The sequence below is a fragment of the Acanthochromis polyacanthus genome, chromosome 2 (genome assembly GCF_021347895.1).
Source record: "Acanthochromis polyacanthus isolate Apoly-LR-REF ecotype Palm Island chromosome 2, KAUST_Apoly_ChrSc, whole genome shotgun sequence".
Classification (NCBI taxonomy): Eukaryota; Metazoa; Chordata; class Actinopteri; family Pomacentridae; genus Acanthochromis; species Acanthochromis polyacanthus.
In genome coordinates, this window is record NC_067114.1 from 36,578,853 (window position 1) to 36,604,691 (window position 25,839).

General features: G+C 39.0%; 1 protein-coding gene across 1 annotated transcript in view; it reads right to left on the bottom strand.

Moving 5' to 3' along the window:
- efl1 (elongation factor like GTPase 1) overlaps nucleotides 1-25,839 on the bottom strand; it is an 85,726-nt gene that overhangs the window by 44,824 nt on the left and 15,063 nt on the right. The window contains 8 exon segments of the mRNA XM_022217237.2: nucleotides 6,773-6,908; nucleotides 8,162-8,325; nucleotides 8,648-8,805; nucleotides 13,071-13,170; nucleotides 18,950-19,072; nucleotides 19,201-19,337; nucleotides 20,011-20,090; nucleotides 22,753-22,876. Of these exon segments, the coding sequence (XP_022072929.2) occupies nucleotides 6,773-6,908; nucleotides 8,162-8,325; nucleotides 8,648-8,805; nucleotides 13,071-13,170; nucleotides 18,950-19,072; nucleotides 19,201-19,337; nucleotides 20,011-20,090; nucleotides 22,753-22,876 (1,022 nt within the window).

Here is a 25,839-nt window from a genome sequence, read left to right on the forward strand (position 1 = left end):
AGCCTGGCCGTAGTAACATGAGGGTGTGGATGGTGAAACTGAACCCAGTCGGCAGATGAATTTGATCATTTAGTAGATTGGTACCTAAGGTGGCCATTACTTTTTCACATCAGGCAAGAAGGGCTGAACAGCATTTTCCTTTCAAAAAACAAAATCATCATCTAAAAACTGTATTTTGTGTTTTCTTGAGTTATCTTTGTCTCTGTAAAATTAATTTCATGATCTGAAATATTTAAATGTGACAAATATAGAAAAGTATTTTCTGGAAAATACTTTTTCAAAGCACCATATGCCTGTCACTGAAAAATCGTAGGAAATTTCCAGAAATATGTGCAATGTCGGTATTCTTTATTCTTTATTCACAGGATTACCCCTTGAGATGAATCATCTCGTTTGAGGGGGTCCTAATCATTAAACAAAATAATAAGACAGAGACAGTACATGCATTGCACAGTACAGACTGTAACAAATGAAAAACAAATAAAATAAAGTTTTAAATTTACCCAACTCACAAGCAGACACCTACCACATACAACATACACACCATGCATATACACATTCACACACCCACACAAACTCCCATGGGGCAATTAACTCTCCTCAAAAATTAACAGAAAATAGTAATAATGATAATAATAATAATAATAATAACTGAATAAAGAAAAATAGGTTAGTACAAAAAAAAAAAAAATATATATATATATATATATATACATACATACACATACACATACATATAATAAAAAATACAAAAAAACACACATAAGTAAATAAACACATACAACGAGCAAAACTAAATTCAAAAACAATTACAAACATTTTGAAAATGTTGCAGAACAGCATTTTTAAACAAATTGAAGGACATTATTGAGCGGACAGAGGTAGGAAGATTATTCCAATCTGAGGGAGCTTTATAACTAAATGAGAGTCTACCAATTGCTTTATTGGTCCTCGGAGTAACAAAATATATTTGAGACACATGTCTCAAATTATATAAAGATCTAAATGGAATTAAATATTGTTTTAAATAATATGGGCACTTGAAATGAATACATTTGAATATAAAAAGTAACCAGTGGAATTGCCTTCTAGATGATGGAGTAAGCCAGGATAAATATTGATACATCTGACAATGGTGGGTATCAACCTTGCTGAGAAAGACTAGCCTAGCCGCGCTAGACAACCCACAGCAACGAATTTAATTCTCTGCCAGGGTGGGTCTAGTTACCCTCGGTAAGCCTAGAGGTTGGATTCTCCTAAAACTGGCCGATGAATCACCATGAAGTGTAGAGTCAGAAGGCGGGTGTAACTAAGTGACGACAGAGGCGCGACGATTCTGACAGAAACAACCGGAGACAACTAGCCTAGCCGCGCTAGACAACCCACGGCAACAAATTTAATTCTCTGCCAGGGTCGACAACAAAAACGACAACAGTCGTTGAGCTCCATTAGCACCGACTCTGAATAATCTTTCTGTTAACATGTCTGTAATATACTTGAGCTTCACCCATTGACTGTATAAATAAGGCTTCACCGAACTCCCGCATCCTCTGATTTCTGGCGCTCTAGGAACTATGTCAGCCTATTCGTTGCGCTGATTGGTTGTATACCTACCCAATTGCTGCAGAGTGATTTGAAAGACAACCTTTTAGCCCGCTTCCCTCCCTGTCAAGAGTTCCTAGACCCTTGCGTCTTCAGAGCTGGGTCTAGCGCGGCTAGGCTAGAGAAAGACTAGTCTATCATCAAAAATAAAGGTTGCCATGGGAAGTACTGAAAAAATAAGTTCTGAATCTTTGTAATGACAGATGTAGTGACTTCAGCTGCGTTGAATGCCTGCTGTGCGGCTTGTATCTTTAATATAGTGAAATGAAACTTTAAATTTTTAATGCAGCCTTAAAAACCTTAGCTCAACTTAAAAGTAATGCAATTCCTCTAATTTTGAATTATCTGACATTTAAATATGTTATTGCACAGGAGTGCGGTCACTTCTGTTGTGTCTGTGTCGACCGTGTTAATGCAATCTTCCAAAACAAGAAGGGTTCTTAAAAAATGTGTTCAGTTCATAAATAAGCATGTAACAAAGCTTGACAAAAATGCTCATCCTTGCTGCAGTAAATGACTAATGTAAGCACTTCATTACAATTCTTAAACAACCAATCGATTGATCACAGACTGCAACCTGACATTCTCTTGGAGGGGAAAACCTTCAGAGAATGACTGAGTTCATTTCCTGAGACTGCTGTTTCCAACAGCTGGCAGGAAGTGACTGGGGAGGGCAGCACAATACAGCACATGCAGTACATCGGCAGCCTTTCCTTTGTCTATCTGCCTTTGAGTGCGTATGTGTCTCACTCCTACATTCACCATCATAACACACTGGCTTGCAGAAACACTCACAGAGTAATGTAATGCTTTGTGAGGCAGTCTGTACAGAGTGCCATCATGTGGTTAAATGGAATATGATCTTTTCCATATAAAATGTTGCCTTGTGTGTCAGAAAGTTGCATGTGTGGGCTTCTACCCCTCTCTAATTACTTGTTACAGCTGTTGGATAATAATGGAGAGCTAATCAAGCCCAAGCCTGGTGGGGTTTACACACTGGTGATACACCAGTATCTTCCCCCTTGATCACAGTCTAGTAAGAGGCCAGGAATGATGACTCCCACATGGCTGAAACACACAGAGTGAATCCATGCTTCTATAAAGGGCAGAAATTGTTTCCGTCTTGCCTGCCACTAGTTCAACTTTCTATTTAGTCATCAAGTTTCTTGGCGGAATGCACTGAAATCCCTGGAGAAACAAGCTGACCATTTCACCATTACTAACAACCACAGCTAGCAATGATGAATTAAACAAGGAGAAACGTGTCTACCAAGTGTTTCTATAATGTGTCAATCTGTGGTGAACACTCTAATTTGCTGCATTCAAAGATTGCAACACATGACCAGAATAAAGAGAAGTGAAAAGGGAGAAAGCAACAGTGATAGAAGTAATAGTGTGTGCTATATGTATGAAAGCCACTGTCCATTCTGATCTATTAGGCCGATAATGTCAGAAATGGGCGGGGGGGCTGACAAACAAAACAAATAATGAAACACTGAGCTCCAATTGGTGTTGAATTTGCAAGTCATGTCAGTCTTAATTTAGCTCAGTTTTGTTCCAGAGCATCACATCACATCACATGAGCAGAGATGCCAACAAACTCCACAGCATACTGCAGCAACAAATAGTAGCAAAACTGTGCAAGTGTTCTGACTGAACTGGTGAGATAAAACCCCTGAATATCATGACTATCTATACAAAAATTAATGTCACTTAGGTTTATATTTATTGTAATATTTTCTACACTGTAAATTAGTACTGAAGACATCAAAACTATGAAAGAACACATGGAATTATGCAGTAAACACAAAAGTGTTATACATTTGAGAATAGGTTTCATATTTTAGATTCTCTAAAGTAGACCTTTCCCTTTTTGCTTTCATTACAGCTTTGCACACTCATGCCATTCTCTGGATGAGCTTCAATGAGGTAGTCACCTGAAATTAGGGCTGGGTGATAAATCGAATTAATTCGATTAATTTGCGTTTTTAAAACCTGACGATTTGAAAATTTGCCAAATCGTAAAATCGAGGCGAGCTTAAATATATAACAATACAGATTCTTCCTCTGCCTTTCACGACTTGTGCCCTGGCGTTTGCTTCTGCCTCTCATCTCCTTCCGCCAAAACACTTGCGGCCCCATCATGATGGACAGAACAGCAGACGAAGAGTTGGTCGCGAGAAAAGGGCCTCATGTTACATCGATTATATGGAAGTGGTTCGGCTTTGACAAGACTGACACAGAGCAAACTACAGTCATGTGCAAGGTTTGCAAAAGTACTGTGAAAACGAAGAGTAGCAGCACAACTAACCTCTTTCAGCACCTCCGGCAGAGGCATCCTAAAGAATGGGAAAAGTGCCCGCAGCTACGGGAGTGCGGCATGGCTAGCACTAGCCATAGCAAACAGACCGCAAAGAAACAACAAAAATCGATTAAAATCGTAATCATCCAAGATGACTATATAAAAAAAAAAAAAAAAAAAAAAAAAGAGAGATTTTATTTTTTGGCCATATCGCCCAGCCCTACCTGAAATGGTTTTGAATTTACAGGTGTGCCTTGTCAATAGTCAATTTGTGAAATTTCTTGCCTTCTTAATGTGTTTGAGACCATCAGTTGTGCTGTACAGAGGTAAGGTTAGTACAGTTGACAGCTTTATTTGACTGCTGTAGTAATCCATAGTATGGCAAGAAAGTGTGTCCAAACTTTGGACTGGTACTGTATAGTAGTATAGATACTATGTTTTGAGGTAAGTAATTAAGGAAGTAAAATACAAATAAAAAAATCTGTAAAAACATAGACAAAGTAATCATAACTGTAGCAACAGTAGTCTTTTTTTTCTTGTTTCTCAAATATTTGAGACTTTACTTTGGCTACTTTGCTGTAAGGATAGCACAAATTAAGGTGACTGCGAGAGGACAATCACACAATTTCTACTGTTAACCTGACAATCAATCAATTCAGCAACAGTAGGTGAACTGAGAATTAAGTTAGACTCATGATTCATGAGGACAAATGTATCAGGACGTAAGAAGACCTCCATGCATTTAACTTTCATGACCAATGGTGCATGAAAACTAACATGAATAAAATGCATGGAAACTAACATGAATAAAATGTATTCAAGAACCAAACCAATGAGCACAATCACAATTTGTTATTGATTTCTTTGGAATCAGTGCAAAGTGTGAATCAATTCTCTACACCAAACGGTAACCTCGAGTAAAAGTAAAGGGACCATCAAAATCCTACCAATTCATATTCTGGGAGTTCTGGGGACCAATCCCTCCAATAAATAGCAGATATTTCAGTCTGAACTAAAGCAGTCAGTCATTCAGCACCAGAGTAGCAAAAAAATAAATAAAATTGTCCAAGTCATATTCCAAAAACAAAATACACAATTTCTGCTCACAATATGATGTGAACATATTACATGTCTACAACTGTAAGTTTGACCTATCAGATACTGACATTCAATGAGTCTATATCTGTGCAACCAGGCCATTAACATGCAGCTGCAAATATTTTCAAATCCATCTCCAGCGAGCTAAATAAGGAGCTGTGATGCCCAATCAAGTGCAGATCGTCTTATTGATACACTGCTCCTATTATGTATTCTGTCCCATGCTAATGCCAGCTGTTTACTGTACATCAACTTCTGATGGCACAGGCTATGTTAATCCTGCATACCGGTTATTGAATGCAAACCAAAGATGCATTAAAGTCAAAGCCATATTACTTACTATGGCGCTGAGAGAAAGGCTTCAAAGACAGGCATCTTAAATCTACCTAAAATCTATCTTTAACACTCAAAATCTTTTATGAACCAAACAGCTACTGGCAGCTCAAAGACATACAAGAACCTATGACAATCCAAAATAAATCCAGTCGACCATCAGGACACAGTGATATGCCAGTTTAATGTAAGTATTCGAACTAAAGGTTACCAAAAATGCAACTGTCACTTCCACATAAAATATGAGTGAATATAAAGAATTGGTTAGGTCATAAAAATAACCTGGCTTCTAACTGCCCACTTTGAACAAAACATACCTAATTGTAGTAAAGTGCCAGAGCTACATCTAGACTACTATTACTACCTGGTCAGAAAATGACTTAAAGAGTATACATGCATCCCAGACTATTGATCTTTGCCAACTACTCAGGCTGGAGCCTTTAGGCAGCAGGACAATGGGAAATGAGCTGGAATATACATCGAAATGTATCACCTGAGGAAAGAGGGCATTCATTGATATGTTTTAGAAAAAAGGCATGATCTGGGGAAAATAAAGTCAGCTGACAGAGTGGTTTACAGAGATTACTAACTCAAATCAAGAACGCACACAGAAATTATATGAATGATTACCAGACAAAGACTGTAAACATGTGTACAGCTGCTTAGCCAGAACACATAATTATTCAGCTGAGTCAAGGGAGAAAGGTATGTAGGAAGAAGCACGAGTTCCAACAGAAACTTGGAGGACAGTCAGAGGGCTGTAACGTTAAGAATTGGGAATCTAGATTTGAGTGAAAATGTAGGTCACAAGTCTTAAGAGTGAGGTATGCAGAAGAGAAACACAGTAGCACCACTGTACTAATGTAAAGTAATGATGTCTTATGGTCTGCTGTGGATCAGAGTGATTCATATTTGCTGAATTTACCCATAATTGATGGTAAAAGAGAACTGACTTGAACTGTAGAATGTGCAATTCAATTTCTACCAGTGTAATCTGTAGCTGCAGCTCACTGTTAGTGGCTTAGTAATTGAATATTTTTTCACAACAGAGCTTTGCAAGCAGATGATTTCTCTCCTTTCATTTTTATGTGCACATTCTTGTACCGGAGCTTTAACCAAAGAACTTTATTTTTATCTTACTGTCTAACAGTTGTTCATCTTTTGTATTTATGGTTCAGTTAGGAGTGCTACATTCTCTTTAAGCCACAGAAGTGTCTTGCTGCCAGACACCTAACATTATCTATGAGAAAACTCAAGTAGTTTTACTTTATTGAAAGCCAACACTAAAACTGTTGATAATTCCGCTTTGTGGAAGTTACAAGACTGAAATCAAATTTGAAATCAATTCCCAAATCTCCAGCTCTGGCCAATAAAGCACTGAACAACAGCCACAATTACTTAATGACCAAAAAAAAGAAAAGAAATAGACATATTTACCCAGGACATTTCCTGCAGGGACCTCTTCCAGCTCTTCTAGCTCTCTGCCCATCAGCAGGTAAAGGCTTTCCATGGAACAACAGGACAGGTGAGGTACCTCAGACACACAATCTGATGCATTACATCCCTCTGGAACCTGGCAGAGATGAGAGAAGGAATGATCATGAGAAGCAAACAGGCAACAAAAGGTGCAATATTGGGAACCAGTGCATTAACGGTGAGGTTGGAATTATATATTCCATCCAAATGACTGAAGCAAAAACAGTAAATTTCACAGTTTGTCTAACTGCTGCACCTCTGTGTCTCAGTACACATCCCACCTTAGTCACAGAGGCGTTGTACTGGAGGTATCTAGATTTTCTATATCAGGGACCTGAGTTTTCTTTTATGTGCATGTCACATCAATTGAACCCATTTGTGACAATTTAATCCACTGAAACTCAAAACTTGCAGACTGGGTTGAAAAGCATATTTGTTTGGTTTTTTTAAGGCAAAATTAGATCATTGATTTGAATCAGAATCTTTAAAACAGACAGCCCTCAAACTAATCATGGATGGGGTGAAAAAAAAATCAAATCTCAGTAATCTGAAGCTCAGGAATGAAAGATGTACTGACTATTTGCATTGAACTTCTATTGTGGGGTCTGTGTTTTACTTTAGAAAAAAATAAATGTTATTTTTTTTTATATTTTACATAACAGCAAATGCTCTACTTTTCAACTTGTAACGGGCTACAGTTTTGAATCAATTACCATGAATATAATACTGACAAATGTGCGAATTTTACTGAGAAAATCTGTGATGAAAAAAATTACAAAAATATTTTCGGATTGTATTTTGATTTAATAATCATTCAAAGTTGTAATAATACTCCTAATCTGATAGATATTTGTGGGCTCTCTGTGATACCACAAGGTAAATATACACAAAAAGTTCAGTAATGCTTGGTTTAACTTGCTGTCAGTCACTAGAATTGGATTTCTCCTGGGTCTATGTCCATTATAGTACCTGTCAGTCTGTATCACATCACTCTGTACCTCTTGCTTTGCAATAAGTTAGTGTTAGCATAAAGCAAAACAGAGCTTGAGAGCATCAATCATTTCTTGTTGTTCTGGACCAAATGAACCAATCTACAGTTGTGAAACAGAACAAAAATTATCGTGGAAATCCTGCCAAATTCTCTGAAAAAAAGAAGATATTAGGGGCAAGGTCAGTTCTGTTTCACCAGGCCATACAAAGATGTGCATCTTATAGTAAATACCGGTACATCCAAGTAAATATTATAATATTAATATGTCAGGAAGTTGCCAATGTACAGCATGTGCTTTAGACAAACAAAAGAGATGTGGAGAAGGTACTGTAAAGGTTGACAGATTACTGTGGGTTTACCATGCTTAGGCCCAGGGCGGGGTCATACTTTGGTCCCAGTACGAACACCCTCTGTCCTTTCTTGACCACCCCACTGTAGACCCGGGCAAATGCTATAAAAATCTCCTTCAGTTCTTCTTCCTCCTCTGGCTTTGAGTCTTTTACAGTCAGACTTTCCATCATAGCTGACGAGAGAAACAAGAAAAACATAACACTGAGTCCCAGTGAGCCACCTTACTTACACATTCTCTGACACCATACTTCTCTTGTTATTTCATGTTTTTCTGTCTTTAACATTTAAGATTTTTATTTGCAAAGACATATTAAACACCCTTAGCACAAAAGTCTAAAAGCCGTGTGTCCCTGCGAGTTGGGTTTGACTGACTGCTACTGCCCTACAGACTAAATGCAGTAATCAATATTTTACATCTCTGAGCATTACTGTGTTTAGAGATACAAAAGATAAACAGTGAGATATAGAGATTAGTTGAAAAGAGATGAGTTTACCGGTGTTGAGTCCTGCAGGCTGGCTTTCTTGTGACATACTCTCTGAGTGGGCGAGCTCTTTGTGGCTCTCTGCTGCTGTCTGATCAGCTGCCATCCTGTCAGCATGTCTTTGTCTAGCCAGCTCCCTGCGCTGCACAATCTCTTCCTGGGTCAATGGCCTGGACACAAACACAAGTCACAAACCTGGACTGGAGATCTTATTATTAGTAGTACAAAAGTATGACTTTCAACAAGTGCCATGTAAACAAACCACGAGAATATGACATATGTTGTGCTTGTTTTCCAACTCTTGCTATAAGTCAGGTACTTTACATTGATACACCACTCATCCTCACTGTGTGTGACAATTGGACCCCAATGTTTTAAAAAAACTTATGTTAGTGTAAACTCCATTTTAAGCATAAACTAATAAAGGACCATATATGATACATTACAAGTCTAACATGTAAAACAGCATCACTGTACTGGACAATCAGTGAGTAGGACTACTTCTCAGCACCTGAAACATTCTGTCTGCCTCTTTAATAGAACCATTTCTAAAACATGGACTCTGTTCAGTAAACTTTTTTCAGGTGCCAGACCCTAAATACTCCAGATAATCAACTTTAAGCTCAGGGGCAAGCTGTAAAAACAAAACGCAATCAGTGCTGCATTACATTTCCTACATGACCTATGTGTGCAGAGTGGTGTGTATGTGTGCGTGTGTGTGTGTGTGTGTGTGTGTGTGTGTGTGTGTGTGTGTGTGTGTTATGGTCGGGGTGGTAGCATATGTGTGCGTGTCTCTACCCTCTTCAAAAAGACCACAGCGGCTATAGCAGCGCAGATGCTCACAATAGGCCTGAGTGACGGCATTGGGTACGGAGTTCAATTCCATGATGACAAACCACTTAAAACAGCCCATAATTTGCCCCTGACAACAGCAGTAACCCAGCTGACTCTCCGAGACTGATTGCACCTTTCTTTAGCATAAATTGGACATAAATGGGGCCGCAGCCTGAAATCAGGATTCTAACAGGAAACCACAAAAAAGTAAAACCCAGTGGATGATGGCCTGACCTTAACAACCCATAACTTATAACTTACTAGCTTAAAACTGCAGAAGTCAGCTTTCTCACTGCCCTTACGATATTTCTTTCAAATAATCAAAAATAGCAAGCAAACCAAAAGAACACAGCTGTTTAAGTGACGGTTATCCATTTAATGCGATATCTATTGCAACCCAGAAATGCTCAAACGTCTAAGTAAACAGTTGCTGTGTGATATATATCAAGCTTCATGCATCCCATCAGATTTTATTCCTCAAGAGGTCAAATGACTCGCTCACTGGTAATAATGGGAATGCCAGGACTCGGTTTCTGGCCTCGCCTGCTGCGGTTATGAAGTAATGGCTTCCAAACACTAGAGCTGGGCAATCGCAACCACAAGCAGACCTTGAAATATTGTGAAAACTGTGAGAAAAAAAAACGTGTGCTGGAAAATTAAACAATATACTGGCATTAGAACTGTCAGTGAAGTCCATTTTATCACTTTTTACTGCTGAAGGATTTTGACTGAACATGGCTTCTTTCCAGTTTAGTAAAAAAATAATCAAGCTAGGTTATATCTTTACAGATAATGTTTGTTGTTTTGGTTGTTCTCTCCCTAACAGCTACTTTAACCTGGCTGATGGATAAGCCATTTCTATTTGGACTGCATATCTGCAGTGGCACGAGCAGGGAAACCACTAAATGTAAATATTATTTCTGTAAGTCAGGATCAATCCTGATCCCTGGCCATTACAGGACAGGCCATAGTTCTTGTGGCTTTAGTTACCACAAGTTTACAAAGACACATGAAGGCTTCATGTGCATGTGTGAAACTGCAGCTTTAGTTTGGTTACATTCATGACATTTACAGGCTATGTTCACATACCAGAAAACAATCTGCAGTTTTAAAGAAAAGCCATTAATACGACAAACAGAATATTGCACTCTGTTTTCTGCTGACAGCAGTTTGTATGCATTACTCTTTCTCTTGAGTTTATGGAATACTTAGTCATCACACAGCAACAGGGTGGATATGCATATCTCTAATTGAAGAAAACCACTGGTTGTACAGTACACAGGTGGCAGAACAACAGCAACTCTGGTAATTTCTTTTTAGTGCATTTCTATTTTCAGCAGAAGATTGGACCACTGGCAGTGGGGGTTTGCTTTGCTGTTGCTGTTATTTTTGTATTTATTTTAGAATTCCTTGTCTGCCATTCTGCTGTTAAAAAAATCAAGTCTATTTTTTAGGCAAGAAAACTGCAATCCCAGAAAAAAAAAAAAAAGAGTAAAAAAATTAAATTCTCCCCAATGCACCATCAATGTATCTTTCAGTCCTAAATGTCAATCAGTTATTAGGCCTGACAGACGACAATAATTCATGGTAAATTGACATATATTCTATGTGCATATAACAGTAAAATTTCAAGTATGAATACAAAAATCTACATTTCCACTTCAAAAACTGCAACACCTTATAGAGAAAACACCACTACAATTTGTATTTTATACATGTTTCTCAATGTATTCATGGGTTCATACATACTAGTAAAATGATCCTCTCTATGTCCTAAATCTTTCATGGCAATACTTTCTATCATGGGTCATATCATCTGAAACAAGAGCTTAACCAGTTTTCACTGATCCATTTCCAGAGTTGAAGGTGTTCAACAGGTAAACTAACTGTTAACTGCAGTGTTGGGTCATGCTCACAAACAGCTTGTTTGTGAACCACTCCTCTGTAGGCAGCTGTAGCTATGAACTGCCACAGAAATGTCAGCAAAGCATATGTGTGCCTGCTGCAGGTAGCGGGTAAAAGACAATTGAAACTCTTGCTAGTTCATTAGCAGAGATATTTGATTGTTTTTTTCCCTCCTGGCTCACATTGTGAGATGACCTTTATCTTCTTCTCATGCTTTACCTTTCTTCACTTTCTCTTTCACACATCTTTATCCCCTCTTCCTCATTCTCTAACCCGTCTCTGACAGCCTAACTGTATCTCTGTTCCCCACCATTTCTATACAAATGCAATAGTAGAGTCTGTAATCAGGATCCAGCAATGTGACATGAGAGGGAAGGAGAAAAGGGTGAGAAAGATAAAGAATCTTTCCACTCTACATCAGAGATGTGAGTGATAAAGAAGCGGAAAACAGAAGCAAAGATATGGAACATAGACTTATCAGGCATACCATCATGACCACTGACAGGTGAAGTTAATAACACTGATTATCTCTTCATCATGGCAGCTATTAGTAGGTTGGATATATCAGGCAGCAAGTGAACATCCTCAAAGTTGATATGTTAGAAGCAGGAAAAATGGGCAACCGTAAGGAGTTTGACTAGACGACAGGGTCAGAGCATCTCCAACACTGCAGCTCTTGTGGGGTGTTCCTGGTCTGCAGTGGTCAGTATCTGTCAAAAATGGTCCATGGAAGGAACTGTGGTTAACCGAAGACATGGGTCATGGCTGGCCAAGACTCACTGATGTACATGGGGAGTGAAGGTTGACCCATGTGCTCCAATCCAACAGAATATTGTTGTTCAGATCGCTGAAGAAGTTAATGCTGGTTCTTACAGAAAGGTATGGGAATACACAGTTCATCAGTTTGTTGTATATGGGGCTGCATAGGCACAGACCAGTCAGAGTGTCCACACTGACCCCTGTGCACCACTGAAAGCACCAACAATGGGCATGTGAGCATCAGAACTGGACCACAGAGCAATGGAAGAAAATGGCTTGGTCTGATGAATCAGATTTTCTTTAACACTAGGTGGATGGCAGGGCGGGTGTGCATTGCTTACCTGGGAAACACATGGCACCAGGATGTACTATGGGAAGAAGGCAAGTCGGCAGAGTCAGTGTGATGCTTTGAGCAATTTTCTGCTGGGAAACCTTGAGTCCTGCCATCCATGTGGATGTTGCTTTGACACGTACCAAATACCAAAGGATTGTTGCAGACCATGTACACTCTTTCATGGAAACAGTATTCCCTGAATCTTTCAGCAGGATAATGTGCTGTGTCACAAAGCAAAAATGGTCCAGGAAAGGTTTGAGGACAATGAGTTTGAGATGTTGACTTGACCTCTAAATTCTGGTTGCATGTGCTGGACAAACAAGTCCAATCCGTGAAGGCCACACCTCGCAACTTTCAGGACTTAAATGACCTGCTGCTAACATCTTGGTGCCAGATACCACAGCACACCTTCGGGGTCTGGTGGAGTCCATGCCTGACTCCATCACCGTGTGGTCACCGTCATACTTAGGTACTCCAGCTAATGCACAACATGGATGTCTTTTGTCTTATCTAATATATTTTTAATTTGCTCAATTATTGACAGCAATTATTCAAATAATCAATAATTACTATCATCCTTTTTACACAAAGATGCACAATTACCTCGGTTTGTGCTGAGGCAAGGCCTTGGTGTCCACAGCAAACATCTTGGACACAAACACGATAACTGGAGCATTTTCCTCGCTTGAACACTGCAGGAATGCTGGAAAAGACCCAAGTAGGGGAGACAAAAAAAATATACTCAAATGCACATTTGAACTCACGACAACTCATCTTATTAGAACTACCCAAACAAACAGCTTTCAATATACAACAGACGCTAAAATATTTTATCCCATCATGCCATTCATTCAAAAACAATTAAAGTGACAATGATGTATTTTAAGTGGACAATAGATTTAATTTTCCTTTTCTTTTTCACACTGCTTAATGCCTTATGACCATAGAGGGACACATAGCAAGAACTTTTGAAATACATTATCAGTTGAATGACCCATATGGCTACACAACATAATACAACAATGATAGTAAATTAATCATTTGAAATGCTGCAGCAAATAATTTCACACTAATATATATGTAGTTGTTAATTTTAGGGTCATCTGTTAGTCTTTTTTTAAATCTATTTTGACCTCCTTAAAAATTTAGAGGAGTAGCAGCGCAGTGGAAGTGAAAGATGATAACTGCTCCATTATAACATTGTTCCCAAATTAAACATTTGTTACACATCACTTTTCTTGCTAAGAGACAAAAACCTTTCTATCATATTTAAAACTATAACACGCATCCTAAAATCTTTACACATCATCTATGTTAGAGTTGAATTTGAGAATATATTTATCATAATCAAGCCCTAGGGCATTAACTGATTGTATATAGTGTCTTTATAGAATAATCTTCATTACATACCCACACACACACATCTTGCTCCTCTAGTCAGTATATTTCCACTCTTACAGCTTAGCACACCCCCTTGTGTAACTCGAGCTATTTCTTATCTTATGCTATGTTTTCGTTTCTGCTTGTGTATAAAATAAACTTCGTATGGGAGCAGTCTTTGTAGCTCGCACTAATGTGTCTTGTTACACTGTGCTGTTACCCTTGCAAGTAAAAAGTTACAGTCTCCGTGTCTTTCTGGTTCGGTGAATATCTTCATTTGATATGTGGGAGCTCTCAGCGGAGCTACACTCTGACATATAACTTGGTCCTTCGAGCCGGATCCGAGGATTCCTTCCCGACGTCGAGGAGAGCCGACACCGAAGTCTGTCGACAGCGATCGTCGCCAAGCAGCGAGATCTGAAAATCCTGGGACGTGAATTCGTGGCCAGGTCGGTGAAAGGAAAAGCGGTCCCTCGGCGCTGGGTGTGAATCCAAGGATCCGATCCAGGAAGTGACACCGATCAGAACCACGGGTGAGAAAGAGATTCCGCTAGCATGATAAAAGAGATTCCGCCGACATAAGGAAAGAGATTCCATCGGCAAGGTGTACACAGGTGTGAGTGTAAAGATTCCGCTGACATAAGGAAAGAGATTCCGTCGGCAAGGTGTACACGGTGTGAATGTAAAGATTCCGCCGACATAAGGAAAGAGATTCCGTCGGCAAGGTGTACACGGTGTGAATGTGAAGAGTGATTGAGAACTTCAAGCATATTATAAGGTCTAGAATACCTTGCTGAATTTCTGATTTATTATTTTCCTTGTTGTTGACGACGTACTGGTGACAAGGGGATTAAGGGCGAGCTAGACTCATAAAAACTAACACCGCTGCAGCTTATCTGCAGTAGAAGGATGTGTTAGTGTCCTCCCGTTGTCTCGTGCCAGAGAACTCAACAACAAGCAGCTATGGGACAAAAACAAAGCGTATTAGAAGGCGATGAGAAATTTATGGAAGGACATGTGGAAGAATCAGGAAAAATAAGTCAAAAAGACGGAGAAAGAAACATACTTTCTCAGGCAAATTAGATGAGAGAGACATCTTAGAACTCCATATTAAAATAAAAACTGAAATCCTTCAGATAAAGAGTGGAAAAAAAAAAAAAAAGCGCAGAAAGGATGCCAATACACCTGGGAACCTAAGGAGCTGTTCGAGGGAGACCGAAGTCTGTGCACAGCCCCCTGAAACTAGGTTTGGGGATGAAAGCCCTCCGTGGTTGAATTCCACGTCGGCCGGTTAAAACCCTGTCCGGGTTCTGCGGGGTTCCAGGTTGACGGCATCCGAACAAAGCGCTTTAGGAAAGTGAAGTCCTGAGCTAAGAGAAGCCAAAACTTACAAAATGTGTGCATGTGTAAAACTGTGAGTGTGAAAGGACTGGTCAGTGATTGAAGCAGAGGACAGCCTGAAACCTATCGGTGTGAACATACGGCTGTTGTCAGTTGAAGTAAATCACTGAGTGTAAACAGTCATTAAGATTTAGGAGGACTTTGTGAAAACATAGCATAAGATAAGAAATAGCTCGAGTTACACAAGGGGGTGTGCTAAGCTGTAAGAGTGGAAATATACTGACTAGAGGAGCAAGATGTGTGTGTGTGGGTATGTAATGAAGATTATTCTATAAAGACACTATATACAATCAGTTAATGCCCTAGGGCTTGATTATGATAAATATATTCTCAAATTCAACTCTAACAATCTATAAATTAATTTTCCATAGGTAAGAGTGATTGAAATTTATACATTTACTAAATGTGCTTTCACTCTGCAGTCTTTCATAAACTAAAAAGTAACACGGATCAAGATTTTTGGCTATAATCCTGATAAAAAGTCTTTAACCCTTTAAGCTTCAGTCATTTCCAGCCGTTTTCAGTACAAAAAAATCGCTAATATTCTATTTTTAAATAAAAAAAATTACGAAAAATACGGGGAATATTGGACGTGCATCGGGAGGTGCATTTCCTTGAAAACGACCGATTCGGGGATTTTATACCGACTTCAGGACATGTTTGGGACAAAATAGTTTACTGGCTTGTGTCATCTGGATGTAAAAGGTTGGATTATGGCCGTTTTTTGTGGAATCTTTTTTTTTGTGTGTAATAATAAACCCGGAAATGTGAGTCGCGCTGTGTACGTTGAAGCCGTGTATAGAGAACGGATGGATGAATATTTGTTTTTGTCGGACAAATGTGTTTTTCTCACCCGCTGTGGTAATCGCATCTGAAAGTGGTTTATACCGGCGGATTCATGAGAATCTAAGCTTTCCATCGGTGTATAGTGTTTGTATAATCGCGTTTGCACCCGTCGGACATTCTTGAAATTCCTATGCAAATTAGTAGGTGTACCGCCGGCGGTACACTGAAGCTTAAAGGGTTGAAGTACCACATTACACCCTTCTCTTCAAATAAATGAAAGTCTAACATGTCCCCAATAGCATGTCTTTAAATATTTCCGCTTTATATGCCACAAAGTTGGCTATATAAGCCCTAGTTTTAGCTTTGACCTGAACAAGCTGTTTTGCTGTCTGTAGCTTTGAATGTAGCTGAGTGCAAACGGAATAACCTACTATAACAGTGTGTAAGCTTTGTCAAAATCTCTGGTGGCCCGTACAGGAAAATACGGGCCACCAACTCCTGCCAAATCTAAATTTCTGGTAGCCCGTACAAAAAACTAGTGGCCCGTACTTTGCATTGTTTACATAAAATAAAAAAATAAATATAACTTCTCAGGAAGTCAATTTCTTTTAATGAGCTCTTCTCTTGCAACCTGCTTACCATTAGAATCGAAATAATCAATATCTCATTACAAAAAAAAAATATCAGTCTCTATTCATCTTTACAATCACAACTTAGTTGAACTAGATGTCCATCTGCATCAACATCTTCAAATTGTGCCAGTCTCTGGAGCCCAGCAACTGCTAAACCTCCACACGGACCCCGCTGAATCTCAAACCTGCGCACAGTGTTGCCAACTCCTCAGTAAGGAAAGTCGCTAGAAGTCGCTAAATGACATCATCGCCTAATTTGCATATTTCCCAGTTTGCATGTAATTGTAATCAATGTTGTAGGAGAGAGGAATAACGTTGTGGAAGAGACCAAAAAGTGAGTATAAAACAACCAAATATGTTTTTGTACTAGAGGCTAAATGCTGTGGTTTATTTTAGTATGACAGAGAAGAAACATTTTCATTTATATCCCACTCCGTAAGTCTGGATGGGATCTGCAGTGACTTTGCGCATGTGCGATTCATCTGCCGTCTGGCCGCTGACTGATGTGTCCTCTAATCCAGGGCTCCAGACTAACTTTCTTTCCTAGGAGCACAGTGGCCCCTAACTTCAACTTTTAGGAGCGCAACCAGAAAATTTAGGAGCGCACACCAAAATCGACTTACAAAGTAAATATTCACATTTCCTCTCATTTTCACTGTATTACTGATAAATACTTGCATAGTAAATGTGGAAACTATGTTTTCAATTCACATTTCACTGTGCAGCACTTGACAAAACATAAAAAGAAAAGCACTCAAAGTGCAGTACTCCACCAAGGCTGCTCAGTTGATGTATAATTTCCGACAGATTAAATCTCTAATAAAAAAGAGCTTGTGCTGAGTACAGGCATATGTTATGCATGTGCACGTTATGTATTTATACCAAATCGCGTGTAAATTACTCTTATAAATATCTGTTCATCAGTTCATCAATTTTGGCAAGACTTTGTTTTGCTAATGCTAAAATAACTGTTCCTTTCAGGCTTTTATTTTGAAGGCGTATTTTTAATGCTATGGGCTTTTATTTTGTGACCATTCCAGCAGCACAGGAAGTGTTTCTCTAAGGAGAGGTTTCTTGACATGAGGAAGACGCTGCTGAAAAGTCCAAAAATTCACATAAAGACGAAAGAAAACGGTTCCACGCTGTTGCTGTCTAGCAAAGGATGTGTCTAAACTTAGAAGCAGCTGGAATGGGGACAAGAAAGGAGCGTTCAGGCTTATTTTGTGTTCAAAATAAGGCTGAACGTAAATGAAGGCTTTGTGAAACGGCATGAACTTCACCGTCACTGGGACTTCTGTGGGGTTACTGGACTGACAGCCTGTGCTTTGGGAGGGGGAGAAGCTCACAGCAGCACCCGCTGCTTGTTGAAAACAGTAACTGCAGAATGTTTCGAGCTTTCCTATCAGAGTCTCCAAAACAGCAGAAAAAGTCGGCAGATTTGTTGCTAGTTGCTTTTGACAAAAAAAGTCGCTAGGACGCTTTGGAAAGTCGCTAAGTTGGCAACACTGCAACAAAGCGAAAGGTTAGAAATCTTTCAATTTATTTATAAAATGCTTGTCGCCCAGCCGGGCGTTGAGAAATGTATAAATTGTATCCGTTTATTGTCCGGGCATCGTTCTGGTCGCTTCGGGTGACTTGGCGACCGTGAACCTTACACACTGCTATAAGTACACTGCTAACAGACAGGGACCATAGAATGTCATAACAGTGACTGCACACTGAAATTTGTCAGATCTACACTCAGGCTTGTTGACATGAATGTTTTTTCTCTTTATGTTAGCCTTGTGATCTATTACAGGGCTAACACAGCCTGTCCAAGCTGACACAGAATAGCTTACAGGATAATGCCAATATAGCGAACATATGAAAGAAAAATGAACATATTGTAGAGTGGATTTATTAGCTTTGCTTCTGGAAATAACACTGATTAAAATGTTGAGACTGTACCATAACAGTAAGGTTTAAGTAAGCTTAAAGCCAAAAGATATCAAAAATACTCTGTAAAGGTTAGATGAACTGTAGACTTGGTAAAATTAAATGACTAAATAGTATTTTGATAAAGCATCAGGGTAAATTAGCTAATTTAATGTGTTTCTGAAAGGCAGTTATTGATTTTTTCTGAATTTCATGGAGATTTTGAGTTGGATCTATGACTATTCATGAACATCTGATTTGGTTCCTTTTTTTTTTAAGCAGACACAGTAATATTCTTCACAAATAGTGACTGACCTTTATGAATAAAATTTTCTTTAAGTCAGTACTATAGATCCTCTGTATCTGTACCTGTTTTCAGTTTCTGTGTCTGTCCAGGTAATGAGTCAAATCGGCGCGCTCCAACACTCATTAGTTTCTCTGCCCTCTCTGATGCCATGTCTAACGGACTGGGAAGCTTCTCACACACCATCGCTGCAGTCTGTGTTAAAGAAAATTACACATAAAATGGAAAAAGATACAGGAAGTGAAAGCAGATTCTAGGTTCTGTTCCAGTAACTTTCAGCTCATATCATAAAATAAAGACACAAGACAAAGGATACAGAGGACAGCCTGGGATACAGGTAACCACTGGCTGCAGATGGCAGACAGGAGGACTTTGGGGTCAGAGTGACGCAAGTCCCTGGCCATCACCTTTATCCCGAGTGATGCCACCACCTTCTCCACCTTTTCCCTGTCTCTGGTCACAGACAGAAAAAATATATATACAGAAAGACATGAGTCATGGGTAGTAACATATTCAGACCAGTTTGTGATCTATTCCAGCTATTTTGTAGAAATATCAGGACCTCAAAAGTGCCATATAACAATGTAGGACTAAGCACCGGTCTTGTTTTGAGAAAGGAGGATTGGTCACACCAGGAAGTGGCAAAGTAAGTTTACTCACCTTTGCTGGTGATGTAGTGATCAATTACAGTATTAGCAGAGGAACTACTAAAGCTGGTGAGGGAATTACTAACCTGCAAATCAGCTGGGAATGTGCTACTGCTAGTAAGTAACAAAAGCTCTCTAAGCTAGCTGACACATTACCTGAATAGAACTGCTGGGGCTCTAGCACCGTTGGGGTATATAAAATTTTGCTAATGAGCAATACAACATTGTTTGCTGTATGTTCGACTCTGATCTCTGATTTTTGAGGTAAAAACTCATTAAGAACAGTTCTCAGGAGTTATCTCATCAGCAGTAAATGTAAATAAAATCAGATTAAGAACATTAGTAGCAAAGCCCCTCCACATTTACGATCAGATCGATGTCATTGCCTTGTTTATATATATATGTATATGTTCACATTCAACACCACATTGCAAAAGACCATCATTTAATTAAGAAAGCAAAACAACTCTATAACCCACCTCCTAGTGACAACTGCATCATATAAACTCCAAATGTTATCCAGCACAAACTGTACAAACAGTGGCTTCTTTCCTTTGGCCTACAGGAAAGGGAGACACACAAGACAACAATGAGAATGAATATAAGAAATAATAATAAAGTTATGACAGCAGCACCAGTGTAAGTCAAACAGAATATGTCATTCTCAAAGGACAAGTGACTTTAGCCTGAACAGGTTCAAAGGACAAGTGCCTTAAACGAGTAATGTCGAGTCCTGGACAATGATTAATGTTCAATGAATTCTGCAACCCTAACTCACTGTCAAATTTTGGCCATATAAAAATAGTAGTCATCTATGAGCTTGTGTGTGAGCTAATCAGTCGTTCAGACTGTTGATGTTCTGATTTGAGTGCTGATATCTTTTGGTAAGATATTAAAGCCTGTAGTTCTCAAACAATTCAAAAATCGCTTGATTGATTCCTGACCAAACTTGTAAAATAAAAGGAGCAATTATCAACTTTCAACTAATGGTCTTCACATGCACTTAACTGCTTCATGGAAAAGGCAGGGTTGTGTTGCCTGCCTTCAAAACTTTGCATTTTTATTTTTGATGGATTGTTATCACACAAAGGACAGATGGAGTTCAGCCTGCATTAAGTACACACAGACCAATATAAAGACCAATGAACTAGAACAAAAAAGAGCTCAACTGTACAAAGAGAACCACAGCAAAAGAAATGGAAACATCAAGTACAGCAGAGTAAAAAGTTCTAAAGAACAAAGAACCCAAGAGTGGATTCCAAAACAATCACAGCAAAAGTCACTCACAGAAATTAACTGCAGCTGATGACAGAGAAATTCTTAGACATGTGCAGAATCCCTAAACAGTTGTCAGTGACATCACTATATGTGTCATCATACGCGTCTGGATAGCACTTATGTGAAAGTATCACACTGCACAGTTCCTCCAGAAATTCGTGACGCTGCGGAATCTCCACGAATTCTGCGCAATCTTGCAATTTTGTCCAATCACCACAACTTCTCTGCAATTTTAGCCTGCCTCCCATGAGTTCCATCAATCATAGCAGTCTCCAGTGCAAACATAATGCACATACGTCACCGACTTTACTTCCTTGTTTTTGGTTTGAAAATCCAGACGTCCCATTCTAATGTCTCTTATTTACCAACTAAAATTACTGTTGAAGACCATGCAAAACAATTCCCTGACGTTCTTCATGAAAGCAGAGGTAAACTGTTTTGCACCTGTGGAGCATTGTGGTGGAACACAAAAATTTTTTTTTTTTTTTAAAAATCATCAATTGACAAACACTTCTCTTCCGCAAAATAAATTAGGAGAACGGCTGAAAAGACCGGACCACAGACCAGACAAATCTCCGTGATAGAAGCTACTGCATCCAGGTGTGCTGGAGCACTGAAAGAATAAAGGTAAGCCAGATTCATTTCTCCACCAAGGAACGCGGAGGAGTTATGTGACGATCGGCAGACATGAATCATTCCTCTATTAGCAACATTATTCAAAAATGGACAAACAGATTTGGATGAACTTCTCATGGAAGGTCGGAAATGACAAGGAACAAGTGATTAGATTTTGGCAGTGATGCGGCTTATAGTCTGGATCCATGGATTTGATAAGGATTTCCCATTGAGGTAGTGGCACAGTAACCACGACAACAAGTGAACACTACATTAGCGGCCTGCAGATGATCACATCGTTATGATCCTACTACAAATCCATTGCTGTGGACTTATCAGAAATGACACAAGGAACAATTGATTAAATTGTGGGGGTGTTTGAGTCCCATCAATTCCCGCCGCCCGCTACATATTTAGGTGATTTGGTATCCCTACATAAAGTACACATGCATAACACGCCTGGGCTCAGCACAAAGTCAGGGAATGAACTGTCTTGGAGTACTGCGCTCTCTGAGTGCTTTTCTTGATAACTGACGTGACAAGCTGTGAGCCTGTGGGAATACGTGTGTGCCAGGATGTGAAATTACCTTTGTAAGCCACTGACAGATATGTCCAAATATGATTCAGTCAATAGTAAATGATCATTTAGTGGCTCAAATCTACCAACCACTTCATGCTGCTAGTTTCCCACCGTGGTATGCGAGCTTTTGTGTAAATGAGCTGGAGCGTATTAAAGAATTATTTTGTGAATAAATGTGGTCAATTAAAATGTTGAAATATGTTCCAAAAGCTGAACAAATGCAACTTTTTTAGCAATTGTCACTGTCTCAGCAATTTCATCGCAACAAATATGCTTAAAACATCGCAACTTACATCGAAACTTTTTAGAAAAGCTCTAGGGAATTTTAGGCCCTCTTAGGCCGCAACAATCACGAAAAATGCCCGCGAAATCCTGGAGGGCTGAAGAGTTCAAAAGCTAAAATACAGCCATACTCTCAGATGAAATCCCCTTTTCAGCAGCTTGTTTGTCTTTACCACTACAAGATCACCTTATAAGCATATATATATATATATATATATATATATAGCATATGAGCATGATGGATACTGCTGGAATATAAAGTCAAAGGGAAAATGGGACTACACCAAATGAGCTGATGAATCTATGTTTAACAAAGCAGCTCAGTTCAAGGCATACTTCTTGTCTCTCTACAGCCTTTCTTTGACAGTTAAAATAAACATCTAAGACACATAGGAGACAGGTGGGAATACCATGGGTAAAAGCTTAGATGTTAAGAAAACCCTACAAATATCTATGGTCGCCTTACCTGAGCTCCTTTCATGATCTTCTTTGCTTTTGCATTGAGGTAGAAATCTCCCCACAAGGTTTTAAGGAGCACCCCTGCCTTAATACCCATTCTCTGGCTATAGATGTGGGCAAACTGCTGGATGCTGCAAAACACAAAATCAAACTATTAGTCTGACAATTTAATGCAGGTTCATGGACAACTGAGAATCCTTGGTTTATTGAAAAATCATGCTACATTGTTTAGTTTTTATTATTATTTTAAGACGGGCTTTTTAGTAGCTGAGCAGAATGCTTACAATTGTAAAATTCAAAAGGGTAAACATATTTGTGTAGTTCTCAGTTTCCTCTTTCATTTGATAGCTGGTAAATGTGGGTCTTGGGTTCAGAGGTCCAGGAGTTGGCCGTCTCTGCTAGGACTTAATTGGCATATTTATAGCAGCAACTGCTCACAAGGACAGAGCTACCATCATAAGATTTCTTTCTCCAATCTGACACAACAGTATGTAGACCTTATGTCACTTTAAATGTGGAATACATGTTGTTAAATTACTTACTAAACTGATGATTACAAGCAATAAAAAATGATTAAGAAGTAATTTACTTTGAAAGCCCTAATGGAACAGACGACTGACGTCTTTAAAGAAAAATCATGCAGGCTGGAAATGATTCTGGTCACATTTCGGGCCATATAGCGTGTTAAAAGATAAGATAACAGCACCACCTGGTGGATGTTTGAAAGTCCCTTCAGATGTCCCTTAAAGTTGCACTGCAGTGAAATCCATTTTGACTATGAAATTTTCTGGGCTGTCCTCTATGGAGCTATAACAGAGACAGTATAGACCCCTTTCACATGACGCATGCATACATAATTAGGCAGCTGCGCGCGCAGACCCGGTGCAAAACAACGCCTGTTTACCTGGCCAACGCCTGATATTGCAAGCTCGAGTAGGTGTTCTTATATACACATATTACGCTAAATATGCCTTCTTGTTGTGCTGTCGGCTGTCAGAATCGCAGTACAGACAACCCTCATTTAAAATTTTATTCAATACCTCGAGGTAGGGTTGCCACCCATCCTGTGAAATACGGAATCGTCCTTTATTTGACAATTAATTGTTGCGTCCCGTATTGACTCAATACGGGACGCAATTTGTTCCGTATTTTCATAAATGTATCATAAACGTCTGTCACACAGTCATCAAAACTGTATAATGAATAAAATAAAACAGGAAATATTAAGGACAGCCAATTTCATCTTAGTAGAACCTACATAGTGAGGACCCGACGTGACATACAGCCGATAGATCTTAGAAGCCAGCGTCTGCATCTTTGTTTGCCTACCTGCACGGTCCTGTCACAAGTTGCTAGTTACAGACTGCTGCGCACTGCACCGGGGCATTTCAAAATATCTAACCCCGAAACTCCACCACGTCTTCCTAAGAAACGCAAACGTCTGCAGATGTACAGATGTGAGTGGCTACGTGCGATCAACCGAGATAACTGGTCGGAGGCACAAATAAAGAATGCGGCTTTGCAGTGCACATTTCATTTCAGGTGAACGGTCATTCAATTTTGATTTATATTTGTAAAATCCTTTAAAAATCATGGAAATGTTACATCACCCAATATAAAAATTAGATATGTAGAGAAAAGATCCCGTGGATAGTGCTTTATATCATTATCGTGCATGTGAGCGATAATAGGGTGTTTTGTCATTACCGCAATGAATATGTTTGTTGACTTAGCCTTGTTATTTTGTTTTACGGGACTTTAATAATTATAATAAATACAATTTTAACAGGTCGTGCATCTGACGATTCAGACAGTCCTGATTTCGTGCCTTTGGTATTTCCTCACACGCGTGACAGTGTCAACAGCACCAAAGCTAAGAACAAAATTGACAGGTAATTTGTACATTCACACCACGTTTCTGACTGTATGTGACCGCAAAGCACGAAATTAACAGCATCAAGGAATTTGTATGCCTTTAAATTCTCTTTCGTGTAAACGCTTGATTAAATATAAATAGATGTCCGGCCACTGAATATTAGGCCATTGCCTCATATCCCGTAACCACTCTTGTTGCGGCAATGAGTATGGGTCCGGTAGTTGCGTACCTGTACTAAGTGTCAACTTGTTTAAGTAACAGGTACGATCGGCAGGTGACAGCTCGTCAAGGTATGATTTCTTAACAATAAGTTTCGGCTGTGCCATTGTCTTTCTGCACCGGGTCTGCGTGCGCGTACCGATGTTGACGCTTGTGTTAGCAAACATTGCAAGCATATAGGTTGCCAATGAAAAAATAGAATATTTCATTGAAATTCCTGGGCCAGACATACTAACAGTAAAAACCCAGGGACTTTATACACATATATTAGTGGTGGGACACGCTTTTAAAAATTCATCTAATTAATTAGAGGCTTCATAACTAATTAATCACATTTTTGTCAAGCGTCAATATTTGATACAATAAGCAAAGTTTTTCAATTCGAATACATTTTAGCTGATGACTGAATTGAATAGACACACACATGGACTTGAACAGCAAAAATGTTTGTTTAGTTTATATTTATCTGTGCATTTTTCACCTGTCTACTACATTCACAGATTACTGCAAACTCAAAGTGCAATTACAGCTACTGTATTCAACATTTCAGTCATCGAATATGTTCCTCCTTTGACTGACTGCCCATTCTAAAGCATCATGCACGCTGCACCCAAAAACTGACACGTTACAGATGATGCTAGTCTTGAGTACTAATGTATGTAGTTACAATGTACTTTTGTTGTCTCTTTATTATTGTTGTTTCCATTATTGGTGCTGTAGTTTTTGTTACTGTTTGTTGGTCCTGCCTATCTCTGGATGACAGGTGGTGTTGAATATTCAGTCGCTGAAACTATTTCATTTTGGCAGTTATTTTATTTTTCCAGTTGCTTATTTTATTTAGCCAGATGTTTATTATATTTTCCCAGTTGTTCACTTTATTCTCCTGGTTGTTTATTTTACTATGGTGGTTGTTTATTATATTTTTCTGGTTGTTTATTTTTATGGTTGTTTACTTTACTATAGAAGTTGCTTATTTTATTTATCTGATTGTTTGTTTAT